This window comes from Trichinella spiralis (assembly GCF_000181795.1).
Source record: "Trichinella spiralis strain ISS 195 chromosome Unknown Scfld4, whole genome shotgun sequence".
Taxonomy (NCBI): Eukaryota; Metazoa; Nematoda; class Enoplea; order Trichinellida; family Trichinellidae; genus Trichinella; species Trichinella spiralis.
In genome coordinates, this window is record NW_003526943.1 from 2,544,197 (window position 1) to 2,556,772 (window position 12,576).

Sequence of the window (12,576 nt, forward strand, 5' to 3'; positions counted from 1 at the left end):
TAACTCTTCCACAGAGAAATAGAGAAATTCAAAAAAGCTTCTAATAAGCATGCACGATGATGGTTGCTCTCAGGAGTGCATAAACAGAATAAATTTATTAAACGATATATTGAACTTTTTACCTACAGCAAAACTGCCATGCATTTCAAGTAAAGATATTAAGCATGCCAAACATATATGCTAATGATATTGAATTATTTTCATCTGAAAGTACAATTTAACAAAAAACGTATTAGATTTTATTATATTTTAATTTTATTACTGCATTATGTGTCAGCTGAAAACTTTTTTAAATCATTCTTTGTAATGAAATCTGTCTATTAGAAAATTGACATCCCGTAACTAAATTAATGAGTGTTAGCCGTTAAAAATGTGAGGTAATTTTCGAATTTTCAAATAACATTCAAAAATAAATAGTAAATAATGCGCATGTTTAGAACAGTTCACTTTTACTAATTATTTTTATTCAAATTATGTAAAACCATTTAAAAGTATATCGTATTAATGCGAATTATAGAAAAACTGAGATCTTAAGCCACTCAGCTAAAATAAAACGCTTTTCACAATGTAATTTAATAACAAAATATAAATTGCACTTTATGTAATATGACTATTTGTTCTAAAAGACTTGATAATTTTATTATTGCAAATGCTATTCACCTACATATCAGCAATCAAACAATGTAAAACTGTTGAAACTTGCTTTTGGAATATCATATATTAAAAGATGCATATTTAATCAGTTGCACATAAATGCAAAATCAGGAATTAAAATTAAACGGAAATTTAAGTGCAATAGACAAACTGCTTTATTTATGTTGAATACATGAAAAAAGGAGGAATATTTTTTGAAAAAATGATGTTTTTTCAATTCAGCTGCACGAATACGTGTAAAGTTGTAAGCAGTGATCAAGCATATGGATATTTATGAATAAAGCTTGCTTTTATTTTGTTGTTACCAATTGGCGAAGAGAACGCACTGGTAGGAAAAATGGATTTTTATTTTTTAGACAAAGACAAAGGAAGAAAGAAAATATTTATTAACGTGTTGATTGCTTGTAGATGCTGAATAGCTGTGAATGATTCTATAAAACAAAATATTTTTAAAGCAGCAATTAATTACAGTCACTCGTTATTATGCAAAGTATTCATAGTACAGTGTAATGTATTATTTATTAATAGTATACTGAAAAGTTCTGCTTTGAGAAAGAATTTGGGTAATAAAAATATTAACATCAAACAAATTTTTACTTGAGAAAGAAGTGTAAAAAGGCAGCAATTATGCAAGTAAGTAGAAGATGGCCTTTTAGCAGATCATGGCAGAAATAAGAGTCAGTTACACCTTCTGAGGCGGGATTTTAAAAACTTTATAATCAATACGACTTGACTTGATAATAAGTGATGAAGAGAACAACTATAATGCTAATTAACATCCTTTTGCAGTTAAATGAGGGTATAAAATGTCAGCAGGAAAATGATTGGTCATTTTTCAAATCAATGTAAGCAAAAATCAATCGCTATGCAACTGGTCAACTGCAGCTTAAACAACAAAAGTGCTTAAAATGCGTACCACCAACGCGAGCAAATTAAAATGCGAATCAAGAGATTGATGAATAAAATGATCTTTTCTCTTTTTCATAAAATCAAATAGACTGATTGTGCAAAACTGTTAAAAGATAGTTCAATTCTTTCAAATAAATTGAAATGTAAACTGACCTTATAAGGAAATTTGAGGCATTGAAAAGTCGATTATTATTACCTACAAGTGAATAAAGAATATAGGAATTTACCATATTTCCTGATGATTAGATGAAGGTGTTCTTTGGGAACACAAACAAACAACTCATTAAAGTGAGGTTTTCCTCATGAAAAACTTTTCATCTCAATAATAAACGCCTACGACAATGGAATTTATTTTCAAATGCAAAAAATTTTGCAATAAGGCTGAAGCTGAGAAAAGTTGCTAGCACAAGGAGCATTCTAATAAAATCAGAGGAAAATTGTTTAAGTAAAGCAGTTCGTATAATAAAATTTAAGCATATTTTTTGACAGGCGTTAAAAGATCATATTATGCTTTATTTGAATGAAAATTGTTTTTCAAATCTAATTAGTAATGTAATTCTAGTACTTTGCGATTAAGATGAAGCAAGTTTCGAATGTTTTGAGTAACCTTTAACTTTATGTCACCTTAGCGCATCAGTTTTAAAATTAAAATGGCAGCTTCAAGTTTACAACAACTTAATTCAAATATTCAAATATATATATATATATTAGCATGACAAAAAAAATTCTTAATTACTTCTTTTAATATTAAAATTCCTTCTTTTTCCAGCATTTACACTAAATAATATTATTTTTAATTTTCTATTTAACATTTCAATAAATTAAAAAACAACATATCTTTAATGGAACAGTTTAATTTTACTAATCAACAATTTTTTGTCAGCATTACTTGCACTTAGCAAATCATTTGTTGTTGTTGAACACTTCGGAGTTGAAGTGATAAGTGAAAATGGAATCTTTTTCAAATTATAGCTCTTTGCCAGTCCAAAATCCAAAAATAAAATCTGATAAACAACATTGAAATAAATGATCACTTCTGCAATGTTTTTAGGATCACACGTTAATAATTAATGCAATTGTAAGGAGTTTTTCCATAAATGTAAGCACGTCAGTTTCAATAAAAATACTCAAAATGCTGTAATAATTAAAATATATAGATTTTATACTTTTGTGATTTATGTTACAAATAGAATTACTGCAATAAAAATGCAGGCGTATTTTTAGCATTAAAATTTGAAATATGCAAACTGCAAATTGTGCAAATTATTAATGTTGAAATGAATATTGTGTGAAAGATGCATAAAGCAAAGTATTTTCATTATTGTTTTAATAACAAAATTGACCGGAGTGATGCAGATATAGCTAAAATAACATTCAATCACTACTTTGCTGATGACAATTACAAATAATTACTGGTTCATTGATTGGTTAAATTATTCACAAATTCATTGAACAAAACTGTTTTATAAAGCAGCGGACTGAATTATTATGAAACATTAGAAAATTAAGATTTAGATTAATTTGTAAAAATCAGGAACACAGGAGTGAATATTTGTTACATTGCAAGTGAAAAGGGTGCAAAGAATGTGAATGCTTTGTGAGACATTAAGTTCCAACAGCAGTTCAGCAACAAATATTTTTTTACTAATTAAAGAAATTGGTTTGAATATAAATTTTCTTCAGTGTTGAAATCACATATGCAAAATCACATTGAGACACTGATAATATATAATGATAGAATAAAATGAGGGAAATTCTTTTCTTTTAGCTGTTAGCGAAAAATTCAATTAGTTTGAAATTTTTTAAAAATACACTTATAATAAACAGGAACGTGTTATTTTGAATGAATAATATTTCAGAGTAAATAAAGTGTGTTTGTTCACAGCCTATATATATACCTTATGCTTAATATCAGGCAAAATTATCTTTTTACATTACAATTTAAAATTAAATCCAACTGTGTTAAAATTTAATATTCTTTATAATTTTTTTTAATTTACACACAAAAAAAATTAAATTAAAAACATTTAACTTTAAATGAGAGAAGAAATTAACATTTTGTGTGATGTCAAATTGAAAATAAAGTGACAAGTTTTATTTAAAATTATTCATAAATAAAAGTTTTTTTTTCGTAAATAGTAGCCTGAATTTTATCAGATTCAGATTCTTATAAATTTCCAAATATGCAAAAATATAAATTCCTTCTCAAATTTTAACAAACATGCTGACAGTATATTAAAAATCCACGTTATTCCAATTTCATAAAAATAAAAGTGCAAAAACTATTCTTTTTGTCTCTGAGCTAGTTCTCATGTATAATTTATATGATCTTATGAAAATGATTATAAGAAACTGCGATACTGTTATTTTAAAATTTTGTGCAGTTTGGCAGAATTTAGCATAACGACTTAAAACCAAGTGATGATATGAATGAAATTTTACAGCATTAGTTCAACATTATCTCACTTTAAAATTCAACAACGATGAATTAGTTATAAGTGTGCATTTTGCATTTTTATGTTTTACTCGAGAATAATTATGTATTTGAGAAATCAACTGAAATTACTGAAAAATGAAAATGAAAATTTAAATTACCTTATCATACACGCGCGTAAAGCAACGACAGTAATAATAAATTTGCATAGAATTTACGATTTAAATTTTAAAATTAATAAAAAAGTAATGTTGCAATGAATTATAAGGAACTGAAAATTTGCACATAAGAAAAAGATTATTGGCAATATAAAGAAGACCCAAACGATTGCAGCTTTAAAAATTGGCAACATTTTAAGCAATTAACAATAGATTACAACAATCAAATAAAAATTAAACTGGGGAATATATTTCTTTCTGTTTATATTTCTTTTTTGATTGGTTAATAACCTTATTCGTTTTGCAATTCGTAAAATGTTAGATTTCAATAGTAATGTATTAACAATTTGTTAATATTAATTCATATTTCAAAGTATAATTTTAAATTTTACCATCACATTTATCGCATTTGTAATGCTATATTTCAAATCAGTTGCTTGTTAGCAAACTAATTACAAAGAATAGGTTGCCAAAATATAGTGCTGCTTATTTTGGATGGTTTCATGCAGAATTATCAAAATCTTACTTGAACATTGATACACTGCAGAGTGAGAGAAATTTGAATTGGATTTTCTAAATTTGCGACAATCGCTTTTCACTGAAAACCGCAATCGACACTTTTCAAGCAATAAAAGATATGCTAATTAAAAGTGAACGATTTAGACCATTTTGATCAGCAGAAAGAGACGCTGATGAAGATAATTGAATAAGTTTGCCTAAAATTGGTTGCATTCTTCCATATTCAGAGGGTGCAGTGTTGGATTTTTGTTAGCCGTCCATTGATTTGCAAATCACGAAAAGATACTTGCGCACTTCAAGAAGCACACGAGTGTGCTCTTAAAATAAATCAATTAAAATTTTAGATTATTTGGTGAAGAAATGACAAATAGCAACCAATTCTCTCGTGGATATACGAAAATTATGGCCAAGAAACATGAGCCAGCTAGCAAAACTAAGCACAATTACTTTCTATTCTGAACTCGACTGATTTAAACCAATGATCACCATATTACTCTCACTCCCTTTTTCTCTCTTCTGCGTGTTTGTGTGATAATACTTGATTTTAGTAACAGTTAATTTTGTGTAGTACTTATTTTTATGTCAAATCATTGCAAACATTACAAAGAGGCTTTTTAAATAATTTTGCTGCTCCATGGGATGAAACTTTTGCATTCGTGAACAATTAACGAATCATCAGGTAGAATATTCTTATTAAATCTTACATCGGTTGGTAAATTAGTATTATGATAAAAATCATTCATTATTACTTTATTAATTATGAACAAAATTAACATCACAATATTTTTATTCAGTGAAACAGCATAACTCAAAGTACCATGAATGGTAAAATACAATGCAAAGTATGTCAAAGGTTAAAACTGACAAAGTCAGAGCTCTTACTGTAGCAAAATACATCGCATTCCTCAAATTTTTTCAAAGATGCACATTAAAACACATCTTGCATGTTTTTTTATCGATTTAATCCATTGTAATTGTAAATTTGTGCATCAAAACAAATTGACCAATTCTTTCGTTACTTTTGTCAAACTAAATGCAAAAATTAATTTTTCATTTATTTTCAAAATATTTCCATCCACTATTTTTCATAGTAATAATAGATGGTATAGATGAAAGTTTAATTGCAAAAATTTTCCCAGCTTTAATCGATAAGATGGAATTTAAATCAATATCAATCTGCTTATTTCAGAATGAAGTTTTGTTTACCTTTGCAACTATATGCTGCTGAAAATAAGCTAAGAGTAAGAACTTCTCACTATCACATTGTTTTAAACTTTTCTAACTGAAAATCGATTTTATATTCTTAATAATATCGTCTATCATTGGTTCTGAAAAGTGAAATTTTGTTTTCTGTCAGTTCAAAATTAAAGATCGATTGAAATTTTCTCTATCCTGTGAGAGAAGAAACAGCTTCTTTATAAAATTAGGGTTGCCTTATATGAATTTAATTTTATAAAGTCATAATTTACACTCAGTTTTTGCAATCCTTATTTCTGTTCTTAATTAAAATAATAATCAGAAAATCAAAATTAAACAAATTGATTCAATCAGGAGTGTAGCAGTGAAACAGTTGCAATATTATTATAAGTCAATATGTCAATTTTGCTTGCTTGCACAGCCTAAAGTTTTGCTAATGCAAAATATGCGCAAAATAATAAATTTAAAATTAAAGTCTGCATTGCAATTGCAATTTTAAGCAGAGTGTTCAAAATTATTGAAAATAAATAGATACAAGAATAGCTTATTAATAAAAAAACGAACTAACATAATGTCGCTCGAGTAGATTTGTAGAGAAGTATGGATCATCTCAAGTAATGCTGTTTTTAATATTATGCAATATTTGCCATAATCATTCATCTATATGCAGTCTTCAGGGAAATATAAAAGCAATTATTGATCAGCTTACACCCTTAAGATTTTGAATATTGCAAAGATATGAAATTATTGTTGAGTGATTCATAATTACACTTTTGCTGTAAGTTGTGTTTAAGAAGTTTTGATTTACGATTGATATCTTGTTCGCACATTAACTAATAATACACAACAGTAGTAACTTCCAATAATCTCTTGTTGCCCAGGTTGCCTTACATTAATGCTTCTTCCATACCATTGTGTTTATAATAATAATTTGCTTCTAAGCAATAATTAATTTTTTCCAACTTGTACTACAAGCATTTACTAGAACGATATTTTCTTTGAGGGAATTGAGCATTTTAATTTAATATAAAAGTCAATTAAAAACATATGCGCAACACAGGAAATGTAAATTTTAAAAAATGTCCTTGCATTCAGCTAAGCAGCACTTCAAAAAAATGCAACTAATTTATTTTTGCTAAACTTTGCTCAAAAAATACGCAAAATAACCGTTACCATTTTAAAACACTTTTTATAAATCTGCATACATGCATTTGCATACATTCAAACATGATTATATTATTTACAACGTCTTATTCAGTTATAAGTCAATTTTCTAATTCTTCTGTACATAAAAAATTAATGTTAAAAATAAATGCTGTTTTATATGAGAAAAGAGATCAATTTCATTTCTTTCATGCAATGCACATTTTTTGAAAATTGCAATAATGAAAAAATGCATTACAATAAATAACAACAGAGCTACAGTGACAAGCTAAAATACAGAACCATATTAAAAAATATGTTATAAAACAAATAATAGAATATTTTTAATATTATTCAAATTGAACAAAATTGTGTCCTTTTATTTGGAATTATTTTTTTGGAAATTTGGTTACACACACACAAATGTCCGCAATTGCAGCAAAATAGGCGACAACACTTAGACAAGATAGCAAATTTGGAAAATTGGTGCTTTTTTAAAGAAAAACTAAATGTTTAAACTAGCTAATATTTCTAAATATTTTTTCATTTTTATCAAAATATTATAAAAATTTGATAATATTATTTCAATGAAATGCTTCAACACACATTTATTTATTTATTTATTTATATGTATATAAGATATCATTTTGCAAAATATTGTTGAATAATAAACGCAATCAAAAAATATTTCTTACTAAAGCGTGCAGTAGAAAGTGAACTTGCTCAGCTGCATACTGCTCTTTGTACGTTAGTAGTATAAAATATGATTAGAAATATTAAAAAAAAAGAATAGCCTACCAGTTGAGCATGCACGCTACAGTTTAAAAGCAGCAACAAATGAAATGAATTTTAAATGTTTAACAGTTAGCAGTGCATTTCTCCAATTTGGATTTGCTAAGTTTAATAAATTCAACGTAATTTTCAAATAAATATGATCGAAATGTCAATAAAATAATATCTAGCTCAGATAAATACCGCATAAACGTAAAGCAAATCAATGCCAATAGCAGTAGACGCTCTCATTTTGATGCGTCCAAACAATGCTATCAGATTACAATAGAAACTTGTGGCAGAATAAAGACTACAAATTCACTTATCATCTTCAGTTGAATTTTTTTTCAATTAGAAAATGCATTTTGATTTGAAATATTGAGAAATATGAAATTAAGATAAAATAAGATAAATAAACTTATCCACAACAATTTTCAATACAGCAGATAGCTGTCAGTGCTAGTGTGCTATTCTATAAACTGTTTGTTGTTAATGCTCACAGACTGTTTTGTATTTGAAAACAACTTTGAATATTAGTATCTGCTTTATCTCACTATCTACGTCAGAATATTTCTCACCCATTTCGTTTATATTGTTGATGTTGATGAATTAACTGTTTGAATACAAACAATATTGCTTGCTTGAAATTTTTTTGAACAGCATTGTACTGCTTACATTAAAATACAAACGGGAGATGGGAAAATGTCTGAGCAATAATACAGATTAGATTCTATCCAATTGCACACGTCAGCATCGACATCAGAACAAATGTATTTGGTTATATAACATGCAAGGTGATAAACACATCTTACTATTTTTTTCAGATGACCATTTGCAAATATTAGAGAAGCTTTTCCAAGTACCTTTTGCTTCTCTCCACTTGAAGTGAAAAGCAATGAATGGAATGCTGATGCAAATGTCGTATTCTTATAGAAATCCGCATTCAAAAACGCTTTACGTCTGTAATTTTGTCATTACGTCAGTCACATGAGCCAGCTTCGACAAAGCTTCTGATGCTCGGTAGCTATGCGGCATTCTCAGCACCGTTCAAAAATAAATACAAAATGACTGTTGATTTCAATTTGAACTTTGCTAGAAAATATGAAAATTGTTTGCTCAAAAATATGTACTATAAAGAAAGATCCTACAAAATGACTGATTGTCTGCCAGCTGTGAGCTGAAAACAACGTCCGTGAGCATAATCATTGTTGTAATTCGATTAGCAGTTTAGCAAATTCAGTTTGTCATTATCGAACAAATGTTCCCTTTATTTCTTGGTACGGAAATAAAACCATCCTCTGCTTGGCATCAATTCTTGAAAATAGGCTACTGAATGATTAACAGAAACTACATATATATATATATACATGCGCAATTAAACTGCAAAGCATAAAGCTGCACAGTTATGTTTGCAAAATAAAGCGGTCTATTCTTCAATTATTCAGTCTTTTTATTTGGTTTAAGGTTGGCTTTATTAATTTTAACGCAATTATGTAAATTCAAATAAATGATCCATTTGATTCTTATCAAGTCTTCAGCTATATTCATTGCTGTCACAGCTTATTCATTTTTTTCAGTTGTACAATTTTGGTGTTAGCAATAATTTTAAAAAATTTATTTCATATATGTTCAAAATTGTAAATAATTTCACTTTACTCAAAAATATTAAACTAATCTTTGTTGCATGAAATGAAATCACCAAGTGCGGAAAAATATTATTACAGTGCACAGATGAACTAGTGGTATTCAAAAGGTTTTTTGCACTAATATGTCCGCGTATACTGCTTTTCCGTGCACAAACGTGCATTTCAAGCGCAGTGCCATTCAAAATTTCTGTGTTTCAGTGCTTACTAGAAAAAAACATGTAAATGATGAAGTGAAAAAATAGTGTCATGCTTTAGCTCATTGCAGCAGAGTAAAATTCCACAGTTTCAGAGTTTCTTTTGTTCTACAACAAGGTCAGAATTCGTGAGAAGCAGTTCATCGCATCTGAGCAATAGCAAAAATAAAAGCTAACAACTGCAATAATTTCGGCATGCAAAGAATTGCTTTATCACATGATTTGGATTTGAAAAAAATAAAAATTAAAAATCAATAATGTAGCCTTTTTGGCAGTGCATAGCTGTAATTTCTTATTCACTCTTCAAGTTGTGCACTCAGCATGCTTAACGAACGTGCTGATGGTAAAAGTTATTTATAAAATCAAACTTTATCGAATTTTTGAATAAAATTGCATCAGTTTTTCAAAAAAAAGTTTTTAAACCCTCCATACATTTTCGATCTGACCAAAGTTGAAAAGCACAAAAGCAACAAACTCACTGCAAATAATATATACAAATGAACAATTTCTACTTTGAAGTATACATATGATTCACACATAATACACATATCTTAATATGCGAGTACCGTTTCAGTAAAATGCAAGTCGCTGCAAAAAGAATTACAACTTTATTTCTAAAAAATACATCAATTCGTGCATCTGTTGACAATTAAATTTCAAATAAACAACAATTCAATTCAGCTACATGAACAAATATTATTTGTTTATATGCTGATTTAATTTAAAATTATTATTAAATTTTATTAACATTAAATTCAAACACTGTTACTACCCTTGTTTAGAAAAGAAAAAAATACTTGAAATTTTCAGACTTCCATAAACAGCTGCTATATAACCTGAGATTAACTCAATACTGCTGCTGAAGCTAGCCAAGATTGAGATCTAAACAGAACATCCGATTATATCGAACAGCTGAATAAAAAATTTGTGAATAAATTTTTTTTCTCACTATCGTTCAATAAGACGCGGTGGAAGGAATTATTAATTAATTAACTATTAATCCATCCAAGTGCATCGGCAATAGTTATAATATAATAAAGAGAGAAGAGAGCATTGGACGATGATGAGACGGATGTCTGAGAATAGAAATGTTGCTCAGCTCCAAACGAATAACTCTGCTTATTAGAAGTGACACAACTGGTTCCACAATGCAAGCAATTGCGCATTGCATGACTTTTAATACTGCATTCTGTGAACGCGAGCAGCTGACCAAATTCCAAAACTTCAAAAATCAACATCCCTAATTGAAACAACAACGATAACAAAAAAATGAAATTAATCGAATTTAAATTTAAAATCTGTATTTGTATTGCAATTGTCATTTTGGCAAACAATGCTTCTTTTTCCTCTTCTTTTGTACATGATGTCAGAGATTTGGATAAACAGCAAAAAACAGCGATCGACAAAATTTTCATCCAAGTCGAATTTTCTTCAAAATGCCGGTAATTTATCAAAAATTATTGAAAAAGAATAAATAATTCACAAAGAATTGAAAAACCTTTCCGCCAAAATTGTTATCTACTTCCACATCAACGTTTCCACTGCAAATCGAAATGGCACGATGAGAATCAGCTGAAGAATGTTCCATAAATAATATGTGCAAAATTTTGCACTTTAAATATAGCTTCGATTATACACATTTATTTATTTGTTTGTTTGTTTGTTCCAAATAAGAACTGCTTTGAAAAATTTTATGTGCAAAATAATACATTTTTATCATATATTTCATTTATAAAAAATATACATAAGCAAACATAATCTTCCTCTTCTTCCTCTTCAAACAAATATTTGAAAAAAAAATCAAGCTGAATGAATTTTTTACAAATCAAATTTTTTAAAATGCCAAAAACAACAATTGAAGCAACAACCAGCATTGCTTTTCCGCTACCAATCAGCTGTGTTATATGCCAGAAAATCTCTCTTGTTCAAAGACTGCGCTCGCTTATTCTGCAGTGATTCCAATTTCGGACAGTCTGAAATTCTATGTCCCAAACCACCGCAAAACGTACAACCACGTTCGTCTATAAAATAGAAAAAAAGAGCAAGAACATTAATTAATTAATTAATTAAATTGTTCTTTCATTCATTATTTAATTAATGTAATATTAAAATAAATAAATAAATATGACTGCACGGTTGATTAGCTGATGACATTTGTTTTATAAGGGTAGATAGAATTTACAATGCCATATAACTGATCTGCAGTTAACAGAGTGGAATTGAAAAATTCTTCAAACAAGAACAAAATGACAAATACAAACCTCCAATTTCCAGCAATTTTTCACTTTCAGCTTCGAAAGACGAAAGAAACAACGGAACTTCTTGCTTGGCTTCCAATAAAAGATGCTTCAAATCCAGAAGAACTGATATGTCTTAAACAAAAAATACACTGATTATTATACAAGCAAAATTAACTGAAAAAATGAATTCGACAATCAAATCAAAATTAACAAATCAGTATCATCTAAAAAAAACAACAATAACACAAATCATACCACATGATCGATTGACAAACGTTGTTGCTCTGCCTTTCTGGTGATGCCTACCTGTGCGTCCAATACGATGAACTGAAACCAACAAACAACAGAAAGCATAACAGTAAACATGGTATAAGTGGATAATAAAATTTTTCAAAATTCAAAATAATTCAAATAAATGCAATATATCATTTAAATTAAAATTATAAAATGACATTATAAAAAATGCTTCGATCTATTCACATGCAAAATATAACACATTAAAAAAATGAAATTTAACAAACAACTGCTACAAGTATATACAAAAAGTGCAACCTAATTACTTTGTACACAAAATAAACTTCATTTAAAACAACAATATAACTGAAAAAAATAAAAATTAAGAATATCCTCATTTTTATGGTTAAAGAAAAAAATTTGTTTCACTGAAATATTAATCCACCCTTCCATTACCAAAGTATTTTGGCACCAAGT

The 12,576-nt window shown here is 28.1% G+C and overlaps 2 protein-coding genes across 2 annotated transcripts; both read right to left on the bottom strand.

The window, feature by feature from the left end:
* Window positions 1–10,490: 10,490 nt before the first annotated feature.
* On the bottom strand, window positions 10,491–11,213 carry Tsp_00660 (conserved hypothetical protein). The gene is made up of 3 exons (XM_003376396.1): window positions 11,124–11,213; window positions 10,620–10,830; window positions 10,491–10,537 (listed from the first exon to the last, which is right to left on the bottom strand). The coding sequence occupies exons 1-3, from the start codon at window positions 11,211–11,213 to the stop codon at window positions 10,491–10,493; spliced, it is 348 nt and encodes a 115-aa protein (XP_003376444.1).
* Window positions 11,214–11,509: 296 nt separating this feature from the next.
* Tsp_00659 (ATP-dependent RNA helicase abstrakt) lies at window positions 11,510–12,552 on the bottom strand. Its single transcript, XM_003376397.1, has 5 exons — window positions 12,545–12,552; window positions 12,426–12,465; window positions 12,141–12,192; window positions 11,887–11,997; window positions 11,510–11,646 (listed from the first exon to the last, which is right to left on the bottom strand). The coding sequence occupies exons 1-5, from the start codon at window positions 12,550–12,552 to the stop codon at window positions 11,510–11,512; spliced, it is 348 nt and encodes a 115-aa protein (XP_003376445.1).
* Between the last annotated feature and the right edge of the window lie 24 nt (window positions 12,553–12,576).

Excerpts from the sequence above, each read along its gene's own strand:
- Tsp_00660 (XM_003376396.1), bottom strand. The coding sequence starts at position 11,213 with ATGGAACATTCTTCAGCTGATTCTCATCGTGCCATTTCGATTTGCAGT. Across the intron at positions 10,831-11,123 it reads ATAACAATTTTGGCGGAAAG|CTGCTCGCGTTCACAGAATG; the intron begins GTTTTTCAATTC and ends GAATTTGGTCAG. Across the intron at positions 10,538-10,619 it reads TGCACTTGGATGGATTAATA|CTGTTCGATATAATCGGATG; the intron begins GTTAATTAATTA and ends TTTTTTATTCAG.
- Tsp_00659 (XM_003376397.1), bottom strand. Across the intron at positions 11,998-12,140 it reads CAGAAAGGCAGAGCAACAAC|ACATATCAGTTCTTCTGGAT; the intron begins GTTTGTCAATCG and ends TTTTTGTTTAAG. Across the intron at positions 11,647-11,886 it reads AAAATTGCTGGAAATTGGAG|ACGAACGTGGTTGTACGTTT; the intron begins GTTTGTATTTGT and ends TCTATTTTATAG.